General features: G+C 42.6%; 1 protein-coding gene across 1 annotated transcript in view; it reads left to right on the top strand.

The window, feature by feature from the left end:
* Positions 1 to 22,503, top strand: part of LOC106544975 (ligand of Numb protein X 2) — a 75,096-nt gene that overhangs the window by 46,842 nt on the left and 5,751 nt on the right. The window contains exons 2-8 of the mRNA XM_087727674.1: positions 3,447 to 3,890; positions 5,778 to 6,004; positions 10,606 to 10,802; positions 12,120 to 12,476; positions 17,808 to 17,978; positions 21,454 to 21,628; positions 21,794 to 22,022. Coding sequence (XP_087583800.1) covers positions 3,502 to 3,890; positions 5,778 to 6,004; positions 10,606 to 10,802; positions 12,120 to 12,476; positions 17,808 to 17,978; positions 21,454 to 21,628; positions 21,794 to 22,022 — 1,745 coding nt within the window. The 5' untranslated portion in view covers positions 3,447 to 3,501. The remainder of the gene's footprint in view (positions 1 to 3,446; positions 3,891 to 5,777; positions 6,005 to 10,605; positions 10,803 to 12,119; positions 12,477 to 17,807; positions 17,979 to 21,453; positions 21,629 to 21,793; positions 22,023 to 22,503) is intronic.

Here is a 22,503-nt window from a genome sequence, read left to right as displayed (position 1 = left end):
ATTACTTCAAACAAACGCTGATGGGAAATTGCAACTATGCACTTACGCCTCTCGCAAACTGACGGAGATGGAGAGACAATGGGCTATATGGGAAAATGAAGCTTTTGCGGTCAGGTGGGCTTTGATGACCTGGTGACATTTCCTAGAAGGGGCTAAACACCCTTTTGAAGTTATGGACTGATCATAAAAATTTGGAAGCGTTGAAGACCCCTCATAAGCTATCTCCTAAACAAATGCGTTGGGTGCAATATTTCAACCGGTTCAACTTCACCCTCAAGTACATCCTGGGGGAGGGGCGAGAGAACTTCACGGCTGATACTTTATCTAGACTTCCACAATACAACAGCTCTAAGCTGAGCATAGTTATGGTTTATGGTTTGTGGTTGTTTATTTATATGCCGCCCTTTTCCCTGGGGGGACTCAGGGCGGCTCACAATCTGAAGCCACCCACGGTACACAGGTATCCTTCCTGGGACTTACACAAGATGTTGGATGCTCTGACCGCCCCCCCCCCCCACCATTCGAACCATTACAAATGATTTCTCTTAAGTTCTTGACACTTAAGGTGGCCTTTTTGGTGGCTATCACCTCCTCCAGGAGGATATCCAAACTACAGGCACTGTCTAGCAGGGAAGATCTCTGCGTATTTCACCAGGACAGGGTGGTGCTACAGTTGGACCTTTCTTTATACCTAAGGTTGGGGGCAATATGCTGACTCTGTAAACCGCTTAGAGAGGGCTGAAAGCCCTATGAAGCGGTATGTAAGTCTAACTGCTATTGCTATTGCTAAAGTCTTCCATTAGTTAATTGTTCTCTCTGTTAAGAAATTTCTCTTTAGTTCTAGGTTGCTTCTCTCCTTGATTAGTTTCCATTCATTGTTGTTTTGCCTTCTGGTGCTTTGGAAAATAGGTTGAACCCTTCTTCTTTGTGAAAACCCCTTAAATGTTGGAACACTGCCATCATGTCACCCCTAGTCCTTCTTTTCATTAGACTAGACAGGGGTCGGCAAACTTAAACACTCAAAGAGCCATTTGGACCTGTTTCCCACAGAAAACAAAGCACCGGGAGCCACAAAGGTCCTAACCGGAAGCCCCCTGTTCAATTCTGGAGCTGACCGGAAGTTCAGTTCCCCCACCATAGAGTCTCTTCCTAGCGTGGTGTACTTTTTCCTCTACCTGTCATAATTGAAAACCCTATCAATTGTGGAGACAACTGCCATAGAGTCTTCTCCTGGCGCACAGTGCTTCCCTCTCCCGCCTCTTTGGAAGCTCCTCTCAAAATTGTGGCACCAACTGGTGACGGAGCCGCAGCAGAGAGAGGAAGGAGCCACATGCGGCTCCAGAGCCGCAGTTTGCTGACCCCTGGACTAGACTAAACAAACGCAATTCTTGTAACTGTTCTTTGTATGTTTTAGCCTTTAGTTCCCTAATCATCTTCCTTACTCTTCTCTTCACTTTGACCAGGGTCTCATTAACTACTGTTTTAATTCCTTTCCCTCTAGAGCACCAGGGTTCAACCTGGAACAACATTAATGTAGGAATTTCAACTCCCCGAATTCCCCATCCATCCATGCTGGCTGAGGAATTCGGGAAGATTAAATCCATAGGTTTGCTGCATTTATCAATCTGATTGCTCTTTTTAAAAGCCTTCCCTCCCCATCCAAAGGGTTTCTGGAGAAACCGAAGCCATTGAACTCTGGTTGTTTCTTTTAAAAAAAGAAAAAGCTTTAACAATCAGGATGGTTTTTCTTGTTTTAAGGCAGAGGTTTGTGGAGAATTATACAACAAGATACAACAAAGATACACCCCCCCCCCCAAAAAAAAAAGGTTACTACCAAACTTGCATGTTGAATCTGATCAATGCTGGGGCAAAAAAGAGGAGGGGGGGGAGAGATTGGGAACATTCTGGAAATTGAGATCCCCAGGTTTCAGGTGGGAAAAACTCAAGACAGTTAAAATCCACTTCAGTGTAAAGAGAAGAGAAGCTTTTTTCAATGGGAAAAAAACATTTTTCAGAATTTTGGAGTGTGTCAACAGGTGAAAATGAGGCATTATTAGCAGATTAGAATCTGACAGTAATAACTCAGAGAATGTGACCAAACAGCCATGTAAAATAAAACTTTAACTCAGCAATTGTTTTCTCTTATTTTTTCCTAAAAAGCATGAATAGGTGTACAAATCTTCTTTTCAGATTTACATTTTGCCACCTTGTTCAGTTGGCAAAATTAAAAAAAAACCATCCTAGTTTCTTAATAGTGCCACAATTATTCTTCTATTTAAAATATGTTTAATTAGAATGAATTAGTATAATTACCCTATTGTATGTACTAGAACTATTCATTTAATATGGATGAGTAAGGCAAAGTACGTCAGATAAAGTTTATATTATTAAAAAAGCAAAATAAACTTAGATCAGTAAAGTATCAAAATGAATATTGAATAAATGTAAGTTTTCTCCAACTTTTGCTTTTTTCTGAAAAATGATGAAAAAATATCCCCCCCCCCCCCAGCCTCATGATGTCAATATTTCTAGAACATTTGGACCTTTAGAAGGATTCACCTTTTATTCTCTGGAATTTATCCAAAATTGATTTTTTTTTTGCCCTTGAATGTCTGCTATGAGTTGCAGACAATTTTGGAATAGATCCAGATGTGCAGGTGGTAGTGGGAGAAAAACCTCAGGGTCTTCCAGAATGTAAAAATGTGCTTAGGATACAGGGAGGCTGTTTGCTGCAGTTCTGTGTTGCAAAGAAAATTTGGTGCTCTTCTAATAGAGCCATTTTTAAAAACTTCCCAGGGAACCCAGCTTTATTAAGGAATGATTGAAAATGAAGGGGATTCCCTTCTCTCTCAGTATCTGAGTAGAAAACTGAATACTTTAAATCCATGATAGTGAAATGGAATCTACTGCAACAAAATTAATTGAAACTCTCATTAAATACATGTTTAGTTTTGTGGATTGAATGGAGCACTGGCTGTCAGATTCTTTTGCAGGAGACACAATTGACCAGTTGCAGCTTGCTGTCTTCAAGAGGGCTGCTCACCTTCCTGTTTTGCAGACAGGTGTGGATTTCCTTTTATCTCTTAAGTTCAAGTCTAGTTTCCAGGAATTTAAAGCAGCTTCGGAGAAACTATTGAAGCTACTACATCCAGCAGTTGCTTGAATGCTAGAAAACTGACAGCTCAGCAATGAAACATTAAATAGATCAAGAAGAATGATGATGTTCAGACAGAAATTGACTGATTAACGCAGAACCAAATAATAAAAACTCATAATGTTTATTTTTAAATCTTAGCCAGCCAGCCTGCCTTCCTTCTTTCCTTCCTTCTTTCCTTCCTCCCTCCCTCCCTCCCTCCCTCCGTCCCTTCCTTCCTTCCTTCCGGTGATTTTACTAATCTAATCTAATCTAATGCTATACAGTATTCATTTTTTCCTTTTCCTTTTAGGAAGGTGCTGTTTATCATTGCCAGTGAAAAGGAGGATCATTAGAGGTTTGAAGCCATGGCCGATCCTGCAGGAGAAGAACCTGCCTCCAAATCTGGAGAACTTTGCCACGAATGTGGACAAATTCACTTGCTGCCCGACAACCATCTTTATAACTTTCAAGACGACGTAGATGATGACTTGACTTGTCACATTTGCCTCCAGCCTTTGCTGCAGCCCATGGACACCCCTTGTGGACACACGTATTGTTTCAGATGCCTTGAAAACTTCATGCAGGAGTACAGCTTCTGTCCCATGGATCGGAAGAAGCTCTCCTTCCAGAACTGCCGGAAGTCCAGCTTGTTGGTGCGGAATCTGCTGGATAAGCTCCTTGTCCTTTGTCCCTTCCAAGAAGACTGTGCACTGACGATGCAGCGATGTGAACTTGAAGCTCACTTGCAGAACAGGTGTGCCTAATTTTCCCTTGTAGTCTCAGCGATGCTTGCATGTTATTCTTGATTCGGTTAGTAACTTGCAATTTTATGTCAGCCTTGTGCTGAATGTTGCACATAATAATGACAATTCAGAGAGGAATGTCCTTCAGTGACTCATCTTCTGTCCACATTACTCAAGTAAAAGCCATAAGTGTCTGACGCTAGGATGACATTCTGCTTAGTTACCTATTAGTTTTGGGAAGAAACTGAAACTAATTAAGGAAGGCTGGGTGGAGAAAGAAACTGAATGGAAGAAATTGAATTGAGAAATTTAGGGAGTTACTAAAAAAAATGATGTTTTTGAAAACAGAATAACAAGAGTTGGAAGGGTAATTCTAGTGCAACCTCCTGTTCAACCAGGAGCCCTATGCCATTTCAGATAATCTCTTCTTTAAAATCTCCAGTGATGGACACTCCTGGTGTTTCTGGAAGTATTAATCTGCACTTTTTTGGTTCTTGAAAGTTTTAGAAGGAATGTGATAGCTTGAAAAATATATTTAACTATTTTTCCTTCCCTTGAGGAAATTGTGCAAATAAGGAGCATTTTTTTTAAAAAAAATTATAAACTGCCAATGTGCCTGCTTCTTTTCAGGCTCACCTGTTTACTTTTATCTCAAAACCAGTATACTGTAATAACCTTAGTACTTGACTGCTTTGAAACTTCTCGAATGTCATACTAGATGCATTTTGATGTGAAAATGTTGTCCCAGTATAGATAGTTCATTATTTATGATCACAAATGAGACAGCAGTGAATTTTGCCCCATTTTGCAGCCTTTCTTGTTAAGTGACTCACTGCAGATTGCTTGCCAGAAGGTCACAAAAGCTGATCAGATGATCCTGGGACACGACAGTTGTCATAGATATGAATCAGTTGTAAGTGTTTGAATTTTTATCATTTGACCATGGGGATGCTGCAATGGTCATGTGACAAGTGGTCATGTCACTTTTTTCAGTGTCCTTGTAACTTTGAACGGTCACTAAATGAACTCTTGTAAGTCTAACTACCTGCAGTTATTGTTTGTTTGGTATTTGATGTGTAAGCTAGAACTTGTCAGTGTCGGTTGCCTTGTGAATTGCTATCTTTTCCAGCCAAAACAAAAGGTCATGTGTTTCACACGCTTATGACGTGAACAGGGCTCATAGTAGCTCTTGCTCCGGGCACATCCTCATGCAGCCTTATCTGTGGCCTTCTGTGGTCATTTGGAGTCTGTTTGGGCTTTTTTCCCCATCAGTACCAGTAAAGTGACATTTTTATTTAATCTAAGTTTTTATTAATTTTTAGGTTTATTTCCCATGAAAATAATGATGTACAATCCCATATTTTTTATTAACATTGCCTTAAAAATGTGTATTCTCTTTGGTTTGGGAATGCATTACATTTATTTACATTATTCCTTATAGAAAAAATTGTTTGATACTCTTCATTTTTGGTACTCGCTGTGCCTCCTGGAGCCAATTAATGAGCACCAAGGTACCACTGTCTATTTGAAAGATCAGGGTTTCATTAGCAACTGTTTTAATTCCTTTCCTTCTAGAGCACGTGTGTCCAACCTTGACAACTTTAATTGGACTTAAAGTTGACTTCATTAAATGGACTTCAGCTCCCAGAATTCCCTAGCCGTGCATGCAGCCTTGGGAATTCTGGGACTTTAAGTGCAGAATTCTTAAAGTTGCCAAGGTTGCCCACTCGTGCTCTAGACTTTCTGCTGCACTTATTAATCTTTTGCTTTTAAAAAAAAGCATCCCTGTCCACCCAAACTCAGACACAGGTTAGAGAAATATTTCAGGTGGCTAATTTAGGCTGTGAGAGGACAGACATGGGACTCTTTTGGGAATTGGTGTTTGCTGTCTAATGCAGGTGTCCTGGCTTCAAGAAGTACACCGAGCGCCTGGAAAGGAAGAGGAATCCTCGGTCCAGGATGAAAGGAGATTCTCTTTCCAGGCTGGAAGCAAAGGCTGTAAAAGACCCTGAAGTATCAAACGGAGGGTCCTCTTCAGTGACTGGAGGCTCAGGAGCTGCCGTTGTGTTGCCAGAGGTCCCAGATCCTGGACTGGTTAACCCAGCCTTTGATGGGAGTGAAGAAGGTAGGCATCTCTTAAACGGCTAGAGAAATGAAGGCTGATGTGGGAGCAGATGGAAGCAAGTTTCCAGAATAACAGAATCAAAAAACAGAGTGGGAAGGGACCTTGGAGGTCTTGTAGTCCACCTCCCTGCACAAGCAGGAGGTCTTTTACCATTCCAGACAAATGTTTGTCCAGTCTCTTCTCAAAAGCCTCCAGTGATGGAGCACCCACAACTTCTGGAGGAAGCGGTTCTCACTGTCAGGAGATTTCTTCTTTGTTCTAGGTTACAATCAAGTACTTACTTCCCTTCTTGATTAGTTTCCATCCATTGCTTCTTGTCCTGCCCTCAGGTGCTTTGGAGAATAGGTTGAGCCCCTCTGCTTTGGGGCAGCCCCTGAGATATTGGATCACTGATGTCATGTCACCCCTAGTCCTTCTTTTCACTAGATTAGACATCCCCAATTCTTGCAAAGAAATTGAGGTCCTCTGTCTTGTCTTCTACAGATAGTCCTCAACATACGATCATAACTGAACTCCAAATTTCCATTGCTAAGCAAGAGTAGTTAAGTGAATCTTGTCCCATTTTACAACCTTTCCTCCCACTGTCATTAAGTGAATCACTGCAGTTGTTAAGTTAGGAATATGGTTGTTAAGTGAATCTGGCTTCCCTGTTGACTTTGCTTGTCAGAAGGTCACAAAAGGGTATCATGTGACCCCGGGACACTGCGACCGTCATAAGTATGAACCAGTTGCCAAGTGTCCAGATTCTGATCATGTGATCAAGGGGATGCTGTAACAGTGTGAAAAATGGTCATAAGTCACTTTTTTCAGTGCTGTTGTAACTTCAAATGGTCACTAAACAAGTGGTTGTAAGTTGAGGACCACTTGTATAGACAGTCCACCAGTCACTTAACAACTGTACGAAGTCACAACAGATCCTGAAAACCCGGATGCTAAACTCCCTGGTCATATGACTACCTCCTGGGTGCCTGGAAATGGCCGACCTGGATGGCCATTTGCAGCAGCCCACAGTCAGGAATCATGATTCATGAAGTTTCTGCCAGAAAGCAGTGTTTATTTCTGGTTTCTGGGGGGAAAATGGCTCTTTTAGTGAATAATGTTCTTGTTTAACAACCACCACATAAAAGATCATAAAATCAGATGTAGCGACATAGTCACCTGCTTTATGTCCATCATGACTTATGACTGAAATTTCAGGTACAATTTGGTTGTAAATCGAGGACTACCTTAATCCCTGATCACTAAACTCACTGATCTGATAGATAGAAAATCTGTAATTTTAATGTACAAATTGTGTTTATCCTCTGGTTCTGTGGGTTCTCATAATGTGATGTCGCTTACCTTTCAAAGCCCTTCTTTTGGGTTTTTCTCCTTTTCCCTTGGCAGCTTTAAGGCTTGTGGAATTCTGGGAGTTGAAGTCCATAAGTCTTAAAGTTGCTAAGTTTGGAGATGCCTGCTGTAGGGGATAAAATAGTGAGATTCAAATGTTCAAATTCTCCTCTTGGGTGGTTCGTGAAGTGTGTGACTAGTGTGGCTTTGCTACAGCTCAATTTCCTTCTTCTGATTCTGAACTTAATTGTTGTTTCAAAACGTCAACTGTTGCAGCACCCTGCTCTGAGTTGATAGTGGCTCCAAATTCAAGGAAATCCTTGTGAATAACACCATCTACAACCAAGAAAATTGTCACCATGAATTTTCCTCGCAAAGCCTAGCTTATTCCACCCCCCCTAGAATCTTCATAATTATATTCTGTGAACTGATATTCATTTCCCAGGTTGGTTTAGTGGTTAAGGCCCTAGACTAGAAACTGGGAGACTCTGAATTCTAGTCCTGCCTTAGGCATGAAAGCTGATTGGGTGACCGAGGGCCAATCAGTATCTCTCAGACTAACTCACCTCACAGGGTTGTTGTTGTGAGGAGAATAGCAGGAGGAAGGAGCATTAAGCTCCATGTTTGTTGTCTTGAGTCATTTATAAAAAATAAAGGCGGGATAGAAATAAAAATAAATAAATAAATAAAGAATCCCATGTTTTGTCAGCTGTTACAATGCTGTGAAGAAATTCCTTCTCTTCATTCTCATTCCTTCTTTCATTCCCATGGGGGCGGGGGAGGAATGCCTGTAGCTCAGGGTAGAAAACTCTGGAGTTCAACCACTAAGGTGAATGATGATAATGAGAATCTGCAAACAAACAATCAGCCGCAGGGAGCACCAAGGACCCCACCATTCTTTCAGTCTCCTGACATGAACATCGTTGCAGGAATCAGGTATGACTACTCCAATAAAGAGAAGGATTAAGGGGAACATAATAGCATCTTCCACTATTTGAGGGGCTGCCACAAAGAAGAGAGGGACAATCTACTCTCCAAAGCACCTGAAGGCAGGACAAGAAGTATTGGATGGAAACTTATCAAGGAGAGATCCAACCTAGAACTAAGGAGACATTTCCTGACAGCGAGAACAATTAATCAGTGGAGCGTCTTGTCTCTAGAAATTGTGGGTGCTCCATTATTGGAGGTCTTCAAGAAGAGACTGGATGGCCATTTGTCTGAAATGATCTAGGCTTGGACTAGAAGACCCCAAAGGTTCCTTCCAACTGTTATTCTGTTATCTGCTAGCAATTTTCAACTGTGAAGCTTTCATCTCACCCACCCGCATTTCATCTTTGCACAAGCCTTCCAATATTGAAGAACATCAGTGATACAACCCACACATTCTGTGAAATGCCAAGCTTGACACAGTGTCCCTTTGAATGATATGTTGATTGTCTTTCATCAGCCTTTATCAGCCTTTCTCATGTGCAAAAATCTATGTGCATTTCTTTTGACCAAATGATGCACAATACTCATGTCAATAAAATCGCCGCAAACTGCCTGCATAGGGCAGTAAATTTCAATTGGAGAGACAATTGGAGATTTTCCCAGTTAACTTTCCTCTTTCCCTTCCTTCCCATTGCTTGTCTCTCAATGTCCAGTCAGTTTTAAAAGAGATGTTTTGGAAATAGCCACTTGGCATTCTTCTCCCCAGGGAAACGGCCTTGATGACTTCTGGGTTCTCACATTTCAGTCCCACTTTCCTGCAAGCCCTTCTTGCCCTCTTCTCCCGTTCATGGCAGACTGGCAGCGCACTTCCGACATTGATGTTTATTGATGACACAAGGAGGCAAAATGCCCTCAACAACAACACACACACACACACACACACACACACACACACACACACACACACGGTTTTTTTTTTTAATTGTGCTGATAAATAAATAAAGGGAGACTAGTATAGATCTATTTCAAGCTATTTAGCTCTCATCAGCTAGCCATACCCTTACTGGGATTTGAACCTGGGCTATATTACATATTAGGCAGACATCTTAGCCATTAGGCCACAGGCTCTGATCCGTTATCAGCTGAGCCAGGGAGAAAGGTATATATTTAAAGTCACAACCCCTGGTATGCCCCAATTATGGGAGGAAGCTAACTGCTATATATATTTGCCTTGCTTTTCCATTTCATGTTTCTTTTAAGGATTTTAAGATAGCCAGGGAAAAATCCATATTAGTCAAACATTGTAATTTGAGTATAACTGGCCAGAAGGCAGGTTGGGATTTATGGTAGATCTCTATATGGATTTCTGTAGAATTACAAAAAACTTTAATTAAAGTTTGTAAATATTGCATAAATAAATGTGTTCTGTTATGGTTATACTTGTGTTGATGGAATAGCACTATGCAATTGTGTTATTCAGTTTGAAAAGTGTGTCATGTAATTTTCATCCATAATAACAAAAGGGCATACTTTGACTTCCACATCTTGGCTCAGAAAGTTTTTCAAACGTTTTCTACTTTGGAAAAGTTTTCCATCAACTTTCTGAAATGTACTTTGGAAAAGCTTTTCCAAAGTACATTTTAGAAGCCTAAAGTCAAGTTATTCCAGGGTTAGCTTCTAGAAAGAAGGAAGTACAAATTCTAGACACAAAATTTAGTGTTTATTTACTTATTATGAAATTTATTTGATGTCTATCTTGTATCAAATAACTTCTGGCGGCTTACAGGATAAGATCATTAACAAACATGAGAATCTTCATATACAAAATGGTAAAGCGGCTAAAATAAAATAATTAACACAGGAGAGCGATGAGGGAGCTGGATCCATGGGGGTGGGGTGGGAGGTGGGATTAGCTTTTCATGAGTCAGCCACCTCTAGTGTGAAGCTCCCCCCATGGGGTCCCCAAATCATCAGACAGGGCCAGATCTTCAGGCTCTTATGAAAAACCGGGAGGGTGAGAGAGCATGTTCACCTCAGGGGTTAAGAGGTGCCAAAGGGCAGGAGCCATGGCAGAGGAGGCCCTTCTCCTGGACCCCGCCAACTGGCATTCCTTGACTGATGGGATCTTCATACGTCTCCTCTCCCACGTGGGTGGGTCAGTGTGGGTCAATCCCATCACTGTGAGCCGATTCCTCAAGTAGCCAAAATTCCATCTTCAACAAAGCTGGGGATTGCAGGACCAAAGAAAGGATGGGATGGATGCAGGTTGCTCCCATTTGCTGTACATTGTTAAAAATCCAGGACTTCCTCTTCACTCATGCACTTCCTGACTTCTCTGTCAGAATTCCCTCAGAGAGCGAGTCTTCTGGCAGAGACAAACACCGTTGAGATCCACCGAGACGACCCCGAGGAAGAGCTTGGCATGCGCATAGTTGGGGGCAAAGACACTCCTCTCGGGAACGTCGTGGTGCAGGAGATATTTCAGGATTCCGTGGTGGCTGCCGATGGAAAACTCGCGCCTGGAGACCACATCCTAGAGGTGGGTTCGCTATCGTTAAAGCCTCATGGCAAAATGACCATTTGGTAATCGGCTGGAGCAGATTTTACTCAGAATTAAAAACTAGTGAGATCACCAGATTTGGATTCTAGAAGGTTGTGCAGGTAGTCCTTGACTCACAACCACAATTGAGCCCAACATTTCTAAGCAAGGCTGTTAAGGGATTTGCCTCATTTTACAAATTTTCTTGCCAAGTTGTTAAGTGAATCAATGCAGTTGTTAAATTAGTAACCTGGTTGTTAAATGAAACTGGCTTTCCCATTGACTTGGCTTGCCAGAGGGGCACAAAAGGGGATCACATGACCTCAGGACACTGCAACCGTCATAAAAAGGAACCAGTTGCCAAGCGTCTGAATTTGGATGGGGGGTGGGGAGGCTGTAACAGTTGTGTGAGAAATTATCATGTTACTTTTTTCAGTGACATTGTAACTTTGAACTGTCACTAAATGAATGGTTGTAATCTGAGGACTACCTGTAAAGCATGGAGGAGCGATAGGAGTGGAAGCCATAAAATAGGTATGGTGTCAGGATGTGTAGAAGCTGGGCAGGGCTTTTGAATGAACAATGTCATATTAAAAACCTTTGCAACTTTCTGGTTTACTTTTTTTGACTTTTATGAGAGAAAGAAATGCTTCCCCCGGTCCATTTTCTTCTTTATTTTCATCAGAGATTTTTGTGACGTTCCATGCTGATGCTTTGCGCTGCTCTCCATAAATCATCTCTGGTACAACCAGTATATTTAATATTTCAGAATAATCTTATTTTATTTGCCCTTATTTAAGCAAATTGGCAAATTTCTGGAGGAAACAAATGTTTCTGTCAGCTGTCCCAACTTTTTCAGTTAGAGAAGAAAGACCTTCGAGGCCATGGCTTGCCAAAACTACACTCTTACACTCTACTAAAGCCAAGTGGTTACAGAAGAAGCAAAGCTGGATCTGAGGCTTTCGCAGCCAAAGCATATGGTTAACTTTTCCCTTGTTTCCCCCTTTCCCCTGGTTATCATTGAGTGTCCAATCAGGCACCAACGAATTGTTTGGGTAAGGGTCCCTATCTTCGCAAGGTGATTGATTCTGCAGTTCCTCTCCTGCTAAGCCCTCCTTTATCCTTCCCTGCAGCTGTCCCTCCCCTCCAAGCATGGCAGGCTGCCAGCAAGCAAAGCAAAGAGTAGCCGGATGGCTGTCCTGCCCGTTTCTTTTAGGATTCCTCCAGTGCTTCCCTCCTTCCGTTTTCTTTTGGCCTGGAGCAGAGAGGCGGGAAGGACCATTTTCTGACCAGCCCTCTTTTCTGTCCTCCTCCCAGGTGAATGGTGTGAACGTCAGCAGCGTGACCCACTGCCAAGCCATCTCACTCTTGCGTCAACCCTGTGACCAGCTCCATTTCCTTGTGCTCCAAGAAAAGGGCTTCAGCAACCGGACGGCTCCCCCAGTTGTGAACCAGGAAGTGGTCCATGTTATCCTGGTCAAAAGGGACCAATGCGAACCCCTCGGCATTAAACTGATCAGGAAAACGGACGAGCCCGGGATCTTCATTCTGGACCTGTTAGATGGAGGGCTGGCAGCCAAGAATGGGAAGCTGCGCCAGGACGATAAAGTCCTTTCTATAAACGGCCAGGATCTGCGCCAAGGGACGCCTGAAGCGGCTGCGCAGATAATCCAGGTAAGTTTGAAAGACAGTCCAGGTAGTCCTCAAAATAGTTCATTCGGTGACTGTTCGAAGCTACAACGGTACAGAAAAAAGTGACTTGTGATCATTTTTCACCCTTTACCACCACTGCAGCATCCTCATAAATGTGGGATCAAAATTCGGACACTTTGCGACATACTGACATTTATGATGATTGCAGCATCCTGGGATCGTGTGAGCCTCTTTTGCTACCTTCCAACAGAGTCCATGGAGAAAGCAGATACATTTAACAACGGCATTACCAACTTAACAAATACAGTGATTCACTTAACAACTGTAGCAGGAAAAGTTATTAAATGGAGCAAAATTCACCCTACAACTGTCTTACTTAGCAACATAAATTGTGTGTGTGTTGTAAATCGAATACTACCTGTAATCTGGAGTATGGTAGTTCAATCCAGAGAAGCTTTGGTTGTATGAAGCCACTGCAAGTGGAGAGCAGAGTCTTGATCCGTATCCTGTAGCGTTAACTGTTTTGGATTGCTGCAGCTATCAAGGTGAGATGCTTCTTCTCCCTTGTAATCTGAGGTCTTTCTGTGGAAAGTACTATGGCAGTCCTCGATTTTAAACCACATTTGGAACCAGAATTTCCATCGCTAAGCAAGACGATTGTTGTCATCCCTGATTCTACAACCTTTTATGCCTGGGTTAAATGAATCATGCGGTTGTTAAGTGAATCTTTGCTGACTTTACTTGTCAGAAACTGACTGGGACGGTCACACATGGCCATCACCTGGCCACAGGGTGCTGCAAGCCTCCAAAAGAATTTTGATCACATGACCCTGGGAATGCCATGATGATTGTAAATGTGAAAACTACTCACAAGTCACTTTTTTCAGTGCCATTGCAACTTTGGTTGCTAAACAAATGGCTGTAAGTTGAGGACTACCTGTAGTCTACCTGTAGACTAAACCTGCCGCCTCCTGCATTCAGAGCGTGGTTGCCAGCGAGGAGATACAGCCTCTCCCAAGACAAGGAGGAACCACAGGCTGTAATCAAGCCAGATAATTGCCTTGCACGTCTTCATTTTCCTGTCAGCTCAGAAATGGATACATCAAAGCAAATCCTAGTCTGGGGTTGGGCTTCTTTTTAGTTTTGTTTCTTTGATTTTGGCAGGGAATTCCTGGAATCCGTTCTGTTCGTGCACCAAGGTCTCCTAGCTTTCCAGACATGTCTCTCCCCCCCCCCCCAAATGCTGTTAAGTGTTTTTCAAATGCTTCATAAACACTAGAGCACTGACATGATTTAAATTTTCAGCTGCAAAATTGGAAAGATATTGAGTAAAAAATAAGAAGAAGGGGGATAAAAGAACCTGCAAGAAAGGTTGGGGAAAATAAGCCAAGTGTGTTGCTTTGTGAATTCATGGTGGTGGTGGGGAGTTAAACAAGAGAACAAAGAAAGAATTGAGCCATGCCACATCTTAAGGAGCAAGGGTTGCAAGCACATGTGGAGAAACACAGATGCAATAGAAACACAAATGCAAGGAGTTAAAGTAAATGTTTATGTACTGAGCAGTGTATTTATTTACTAGATGGATACAGCCACCCATCTCATTCTTGTGGCTCTAGGCGGTGTACACAGCTAAAAGAAAAAAAAACAATTACAATAATTCAAAAACAATTTAAAATACAATTAAAATTAAATTAGCTGCCCAGAGTTGTTGTTACAGTCAGATGGGCAGCATATACATTTAATAAATAAAAACACTTAAAACTATAATACAAAAGTATGAGAGAATGCCGTACAACCGCACAACCGTTTAATGAGCCCCGCCCTTCCATGGGCTCCCCAAGAATTTGAAGGGTCTTCTGAGGAAGCCACAAGGTTTGGGCCAATTTCACACGATGTGTTAAGGGGTGGGTCCCACAGCAGAGAAGGCTCCCTTCCCAAGTCCCAAGGCAAAAAAAGCTCCTTGGCTGATGTTGATCCTCCTGCCAGATCTGATGGGATGTTTGGGGAGAGGCCGTCCCTCAGGTAGCCTGGCCACATGCCATGTGCAGCTTCATTAGTCATCCCCTTGAGTTGAACCCAGAAGGAAACTGGAAACCAGTACAGCTCACAGAGGAGAGGTGTAACCGATGCGGTTCTAGGAGCACACCTAACTAATAGAAAGGAAGAATATTGGTAGCTCAGGGATGAACTGTGTGGTCCTTGGTGCTCTCTGAGCTTAGCAATACCACTTAGACATATGCACCACTTGTGCATATAACAGCCTTCTCTTAAGTGCTTTACAGTATCAGCCTATTGCTTCCAACAATCTGGGTCATCATTTTATTGACCTCGGAAGGATGAAAGACTGAGTCAAAATTGAGCCAGTCAGGATCGAACTGTTGGCAGAATTAGCCTGCAATACTGCATTCTAACCACTGCACCACCATGGCTCTTGGTCATTTTCTTATAGATAAACCAGGCAATAAGAGATCCTGGGTGTCTTCTGAGCTTCTGCAGACATTTCATTAGCCAAACTAGATAACATCATCAGTGGTGAGCATATTACCTAGTTTGGGGACACTAATGGTGTTACCTAGATTCTGCAAGAGAATAACCAAGCTCAGAGAGCACCAAGGATCCCTCATTTCAACCCTGAGCTACAAATATTATCCTTCATTGAAACTAGGTAACATCACCTGTGCATTGATGATGTTACCTAGTTGGGTAATGAAGCGTCTGCAAGAAAGCAATCAATCTTACATTGCATTAACAGAGATCAAGTGTGGTTCTAATACCACTCTATAAAGCCCTAGTAAGACCGCACCTAGCTTGCTGCGTCCAGTTATGGTCACCACACTATAAAAATGATGTTGAGACTCTAGAAAAAGTGCAGAGAAGAGCAACCAGGATGATTAGGAGACTGGAGGATAAAACATATGAAGAACAGTTGCAGGAACTGGGCATGGCTAATTTAATGAAAAGAAGGACTAGGGGAGACATGATAGCAGTGTCCTGATATCTCAAGGGCTGCCCCAAAGAAGAGGCTAACTATTCTCCAAAGCATCTGAAGACCAGACAAGGAATAACAGATGGAAACTGAACAAGGAGAGATTCAAAATAGAAATAAGGAGAAATTTTCTGACAGTGAGAACAATCAACTGAAATTGCCTTCGGAAGTTGTGGGAGCTTCATCACTTGAGACTTTCAAGAAAAGACTGGACTGCCATTTGTTAGAAATGGTGTAGGGTCTCCTGCTTGAGCAGCAGGTTGGACTAGATGATGTACAAGGTCCCTTCCAACTCTGTTAATCTGAGCTCAGAGAACACCAAGGACCCCCATAACATACCTTCCTGCACTGCTGTCTTTTGCATCATCTTAAGCTCTGAGATAGTTTTCAAGAGCAGCCCAATGTAGAGGGCAAAACAGTATTTATGGAAGTATTTGTAGCTGTGAGTTGAACTGCTGGGTCTTTGATGATCTCTGAGTTTGGTGGTTTCCTTGCAGACTTTTCATTACCAAACTGGGTAACCTCATCACAGTTGTGTCTGTTGCCTAGTTTGGTAATGAAACCTGTGCAAAAAAAAAATTCAGAGAGCAGTAAAGACCCCAGGATATGCCTTTATTTGGATGCTGATGATAATTACACATAAATAGCAGAGGAAGAAAAGAGGCATTGTTTCTAAGGAATTCCATTTGGTGATTAAGATAGCGGGTAACTAATCCGCTGCCTTCCTTTCTAACAAAACCAAGAGAAACTCTTCACAGGCTGGTATGCTGACTCATATTTTATTATGTAAACCATAATTGGTGTGATATACAAACCTTAAGCTTTATACTGTGGTTTGCAAATCATAATTATGGGATTGCATTGAGTAAACAACAACACTGTGCTGTAGTGTGATGTATCAACAGATTTTATAATAATTATATTAGTAAATGAGCAATTACTTTAGGCCACAGTTTAAGTGTTCACTAAGCCGGATTGAGAGTAAATCCAAGACTTTGACAGAATAAACGAACACTAACTTGCATTAATATTTCAAGGTTATGCATAATAAGTTGCAGTTGTCCATTCTGACTGTTTTTTTCCTAAATGTGTACAGTAATTTTGACCCTTCCGGTTATAAGAGAAGAATTGTTTTGGGGTGGGGGAATCAGGAATTCCTTCTCAGACTTTTCCATGCCACTTTCCTGCTCTGACCCTAAATTATGGATTCAAGGCTATGCAGCTAAAACAGAAACTGCTGCACTTTTATAACGTGGTGGCGCAGTGGTTAGAATGCAGTATTGCAGGCTAATTCTGCTGACTGCCAACTGCCAGCAGTTCGATCCTGACCAGCTCAAGGTTAACTCAGCCTTCCATCCTTCCAAGGTCGGGCTGTAAAAGCACTGTGAAGCAGAATCTAAGTCTTAAGTGCTATTGCTAATGCCCTCCCTGCCTTCCTGCCTTCCTTCCCAGTGGTTAGAATGCAGTATTGCACGCAAACTCTGCCCACTGCCAGCAGTTCAATCTCAAGGTTGACTCAGCCTTCCATCCTTCTGAGGTGGGTAAAAGGAGGACCCAGATTTTGGGGGCAAGAGGCTGACTCTGTAAAGCACTTAGAGAGGGCTGTGAAGCACTGGCTTATGTCATGCTTAATATGATGTAGAGCACCAGGCTAGATATCAGGAGACTCTGCCACCTGAATGGCAACTGGGTGACTTTGGGCCAATCACCAGGAGATTCTGAGTTCGAGTCCTGCCTTGAGCACAAAAGCTGATTGGGTGACTTTGGGCCAATCCTTCTCTCTCTTAGCCTAACCCAATAACAACCCAGGGTTGTTATTGTTGTGCGGGAAATAAAAGGAGTGATAGGCATGCTTGTCGTCTTGAGTTATTTATACAAATAATATTAGGATATGAATAATGACATGTTTCATTACCAATAATTTGTTTATTGATTGTGCAAATGGCTGGTTGTTCACTAAATTACTACTTTTATTTCAGTTATTTATATATATATATATATATATATATATATATATATATATATATATATATATATATATATATATATATATATACACACACACACACACACACACACACACACACACACACATACACACATACATACGCACGCACGCACGCACGCACATATAGTAGCTTTACATATGTTGGGGGAGTCCTGTTGAATGTTCTATTTTTTGAAGCTGACCTAAAGCCACTTCAGTTTCAAAACATGGGAGCCAGACTTAAGGGGAGCCTCCGGCAGCTTCCTCAGGTACCCTTGGGGGTCTTTAAAAGCCATTGCTTAAATCCCCTCCTGGGGCGCTGTGGAGGTTGGGCTGTTTCTCTTCTAAGCTTCTCCTTTTCTGTCACATCCCTTGACAGAGCAGTGAAGCCAGGGTCACCTTTGTGGTCCTCCGTCAGTCGGGGCTGCAGCCTCCGGAAGCCCCCGAGGACAGCAGCAGCGCCAGCAGCAGCAACGGGGGCAGCCCTGCACAGCCCAGTCGCCGGAAGCCAGAGCAAAATCACTTCCGGAGAAGATCCAACTATCAGAAGGTATTGGCTGCTCAGTCGCTTTTGGTTGGGATGTCGATGTGACCTCTGCTCTGCTTTGAGCAAAGGCTGGTGGGACAACACTCAGTTAACAACAGTCTCACTTAACAACAGAAATGTGGGGCTCAGTTGAGGTCATAAGTCGAGGGCTTCCTGTAATTGGTTAAAGATCTTTGCATGGGAATGTGTTTAACTTGCCATGTTAAGATTGTCTCCTTTACAAAGGACTCGATTGCTCCAGGATGCAGAAAGGCTCCTTTACTTTAATGTACAAAGAAGAATTTACCCCCCCCCAATCCCATCCCTCCCAAGCCTTAAGCTCAGCCCCTAGCACCCCTCCCCCCCCCAAAAAAAATGGCTCTCAGATTGCAACTTTTAAAATAGGATCTGGATGGGATTGTTAAATACATTGTGCGAGAGAAAGTAATTAGATGAACTATATTTCTGTAAACAGAAATGAAATGAGATGAAATTTATTTGTTGCGTTGGCTGTGCTGTCTGCTTTTGGGAGCAACCTTTGATCCTGAGCACCTCTCAGCCTGGCAAGGGTGTGTGCCATGTTGAGTCATGGCTCTGCCGGTGGGCTTGGGGGGGCCTAATGGAGGGGCTCTAGATTGGAGCAACACAGAGACCTTGGCTTTTATTTTGGCCCTGGTTTGCTCTCCAAACGTTTTTCAATTTAGTTGCTGAACATTTTGTTACCAGACTAGGTAACATCATCAGCAGGATTTTCTGCTCCTATCCTCCCTGGCTTATAAACACCTTGTGGGCCGGTTTGGTCAGTTGGTCGTGTGATTGGCTTTCAGTCTTGTAATTTTTAAATTAGTGTTATATTTTTAATTTTTCTTTTATATTCTCTATTGTGCTAAGATGGGCAGCAAATAAATTAATAAATAATTAGGAACGTAGAAGTTGTACAGAAAAGGAAACTGATGACAGTGGGTAAGAGAAGAGCACATGACAGGGAGCTGGTTAGAGTGATTTGATGCTCTAATTCCATTTTAAACTGACTTTGCAACATTTCCCCCCATGCCACTTCTAAGGGCTCATGTGAGATATTCTGGATAAAAACACAACATGAAAATGGTACAAAGTGCCCAGTCATTAAAGTAGCAGAGAAGGTCAAAAGTAAGGCAAGGCAGAATAGAGTGTGTGTGTGTGTGTGAGAGAGAGAGAGAGAGAGACAGACAGACAGACAGACAGACAGACAGACAGACAGACAGACAGACAGGCCGACTAAATCTGTATTGGTTTGGGGAGAGAAGCTCAACGGTGCAAGTGCTGTTTGTGAGAAGGCCTGTTCCAGTGTCATCATCAAGATCATCTTCCAGTAGAGAAACACGGAGTTCACAGGATGGGGTCAGGTAAAAGCCTGATAGTAGAACATAAGGCTGGAAGGGACCTTGGAGACCTTAGACCAGGAATGGCTAACCTTTTGCCACTGAGTGCCCAAACTGGAGCACAAGAGTGTCTGCATGTGCCAGAGCACCGCAACCTGGAAGAGAGCAGCTGGCCAGTGTACATGCACACACAGGTTAATTAAAGCATAATTAAAGGAGCTGTGGTGACACAGTGGTTAGAATGCAGTAATGCAGGCCAACTCTGCCCACTGCCAGCAGTTCGATCCTGACCAGCTGAAAGTTGACTCAGCCTTCCGTCCTTCCGAGGTGAGTAAAATGAAGACCCAGATTGTTGGGGGCAAGAGGCTGATTCTGTAACCCGCTTAGAGGGGGCTCTAAAGGGCTGTGAAAAGTCTTAAGCGCTATTGCTATGAGGTTGCTAATGTTTCATGATTAGCAGGGATCTGCATGTTACTCTCAGGACTTAATGGTTCAAAATCAGTTGCCACAGACGGAGCTTCTGTCTCCTGGAAAAAATAGTATGATTAATGAATTTTGCATCCCCTTTTATTCCCATACGGACAATCCCTGTAGGGCTGTGATGCGAATCTATGGCACAGGTGGCATGCAGAGCTCTCTCTGCAGGCATGCTAGCCATCGCCCCAGCCCAGTTCCACTGCGCATGCGTGTGCACCTCCCACTGGCCAGCTGGTCTTCGGGTCTCTGCCACGCATGTGTAGGGCGCATGTAGGGGATGTTCGCGTGAATGTCTGCAGGGGTGGCACTTGCATTGCATTTTGGGGTGCACATGCCCCCCCCCCCATGGCCTGTTTTGGGCCTGGAAGGCCTCCTGCACCAACCTGGAAGTCAAAAATGGACAAGGCAGTGAAGTGCATGCATGGGGACGCTCGCATTGCATTTTGGAGTTTTGCGTGTGTGTTTTGGACACTTGGCACCAAAAAGGTCAGCCATCACTGCTGCTGTGGGTATTTCTCATTTTACCATTATTGGGAGTTCATCTCAATTCTGCATTGAATTAGTTATTTTTCTATCCCTATTGAAGTGTGAACAAAAAATGCACCACTACAAACATTTCGTGTGGTACAGAAATAGTTCAGGCATCTGGTGATCCACACAAAAGCATAAATATACTTTTTGAAATCATTTTCAACAGCTGCCCTTAATTATATTTAGGAATATTTTGCAAGCCAGCTTCTTTTCTGCAAATGATAGGCTAACTAGCAAGGATGCCTGTCTGACTCCCTTCCGGTTCATCCTTAACTTCAAGAAAGAAAGTGACTCTGCATCCCTTTCATGAAAATGAAACGTGAGAGAATAGGTGACAATTGTGAGGGTGTCAGGCATAACTTTTTCAGCTGACAAACATGTTTTGAATACATCATTTTACCTTTCTCTTAGGCTATTACCTGGGAATTCAAACCTAAAAATATAGGTTTGCAATTCTGAAAGTTGCCCCAGACAAAATACTTTTGTGTTTCATTTAAACGTAACTATTTTTTTCTTTCTCCAAATCAAACTTTTTAGAATTTCTCATGACAAATTTCTATGGAGATTCTCTTTCATCAGATCTTGGTTGTCCCAAAGGTGCTTTTTCAAAGGGCAACTGAATTTTTCCCCCCTTGAAGATGTTTCACTTCTCATCCAAGAAGTTCTAACTGAATGGTAGAGAATGGAAGGATTTATGTTCCTTGCAGGATTCAGGTGACCCTGAGGGCTCAGATAAACCTCCAAGTGACCTCAGCAACTCTCAGAGAGAGCGCTAGTGACCAGAGGACTGCAAGGAATATTAATACTTCTATTCTCCACCATTCAGTCAGAACTGAAGAAGCTTCTTGGATGAGAAACATCCTCAAGGAAAAACAAAGTCCAGTTGCCTTTTGAAAAAGCACCTATGGGATTCTCATGAGAAATGTCTTATGATTTTAATCACTATATAACTCCTTTGGATGTTCCCATAGTATCATCTATCCTTTGCAAAATCTCCCTTGGAAATGAAAATAGGAAACTGAGCTCTTTCAGTCTGATGTAATTGGGGATTCTGCTGGCTTGGGATTCACTGTTGTACATTTAATATATAGGCTATTTTGTTTCTTCCCTGTCCTCCCTTGAACTTTTAGATACTCCCCCAAGGATACTTCAGCCAGGAAAAAGTGATTACCATCAAAAAGGATCCTAAAGAGTCTTTTGGGATAACAATAGGAGGAGGACGAGATGGCAAAGCAAAACTCCCCATTTATGTAACCAGCGTCCAGCCAGTTGGATGTCTCTTGAGGGATGGGAGAATTAAGAAAGGTAGGATACCACCACCACCCATTTTTTTAAGGTTGATTAAACTGTCACTGACACAGGAATAGTGCTTTCATGAATTTGCAAAGATCTTAGTGAACGAAACTAGGAAGAAACATTTTTTTACCAAAATCTTGGTTCTAATCTGTCTCCTTCTGATTTTTGTAACAGGGGATATTCTTTTGAGTATCAACAATATTGATTTGACTCACCTGAATTATAACGAAGCTGTCTCTGCGCTGAAGTCAAACGCAGCGTTGCAGACGGTGGTGTTGAAAGCGCTGGAAGTGGTCATCCCAGAGAAGGCCTCAGAAGGGTCCGAGAGCCTGGACCGCAGGGAAAACGGGCACAGATGGGCAAGCTGGTCTCCTCTCTGGATCACCTGGCTGGGATTGCCAAGGTAAGGTTGGTGCTGGCAGAGGGAATCTTCTTGATAAGTAGTTCTTGCTTATCTCAGCCAGATCAACAAAACAGTGTAGTGCTTTAGCATTTTCTTGACTTAGCCTTTCAACAGTTGTGCTTGAAAGTGTTCTTAGGATGTCACTGGAATTAAAATACAGAATTCATAATAATAACGCTGGAAGGGAACTTGGAGTTTTCTAGTTCAACCCCCTGGTTGAATGGAGACCCTGTTTCATTCCAGACAAATGGCTGTCCAGTCTCCTCTTGAAAACCTCCAGTGATGGAGCCCCCACAACCTCAGAAGGCAGTTTGTTCCACCGATTAATTGTTCTCACTGTCAGGAAATTTCTCCTTAGTTTCAAGTTGGATGTCTCCGTGATAAGTTTCCATCTGTTACTTCTTGCCTTGCACTTAGATGCTTTGGAGAATAGATGAACCCCTTAGTCTCTGTGGTAGCCCTCCAAATATTTGAAGACTGC

This window comes from Thamnophis sirtalis, unplaced genomic scaffold, assembly GCF_051295495.1.
Source record: "Thamnophis sirtalis isolate CommonGarterSnake01/CBP01778 unplaced genomic scaffold, rThaSir2_p1.2 scaffold_13, whole genome shotgun sequence".
In the NCBI taxonomy this organism is placed as follows: domain Eukaryota; kingdom Metazoa; phylum Chordata; class Lepidosauria; order Squamata; family Natricidae; genus Thamnophis; species Thamnophis sirtalis.
The sequence above is the reverse complement of the archived record's forward strand: the minus strand, read 5'-3'. Positions and strand labels throughout refer to the sequence as shown.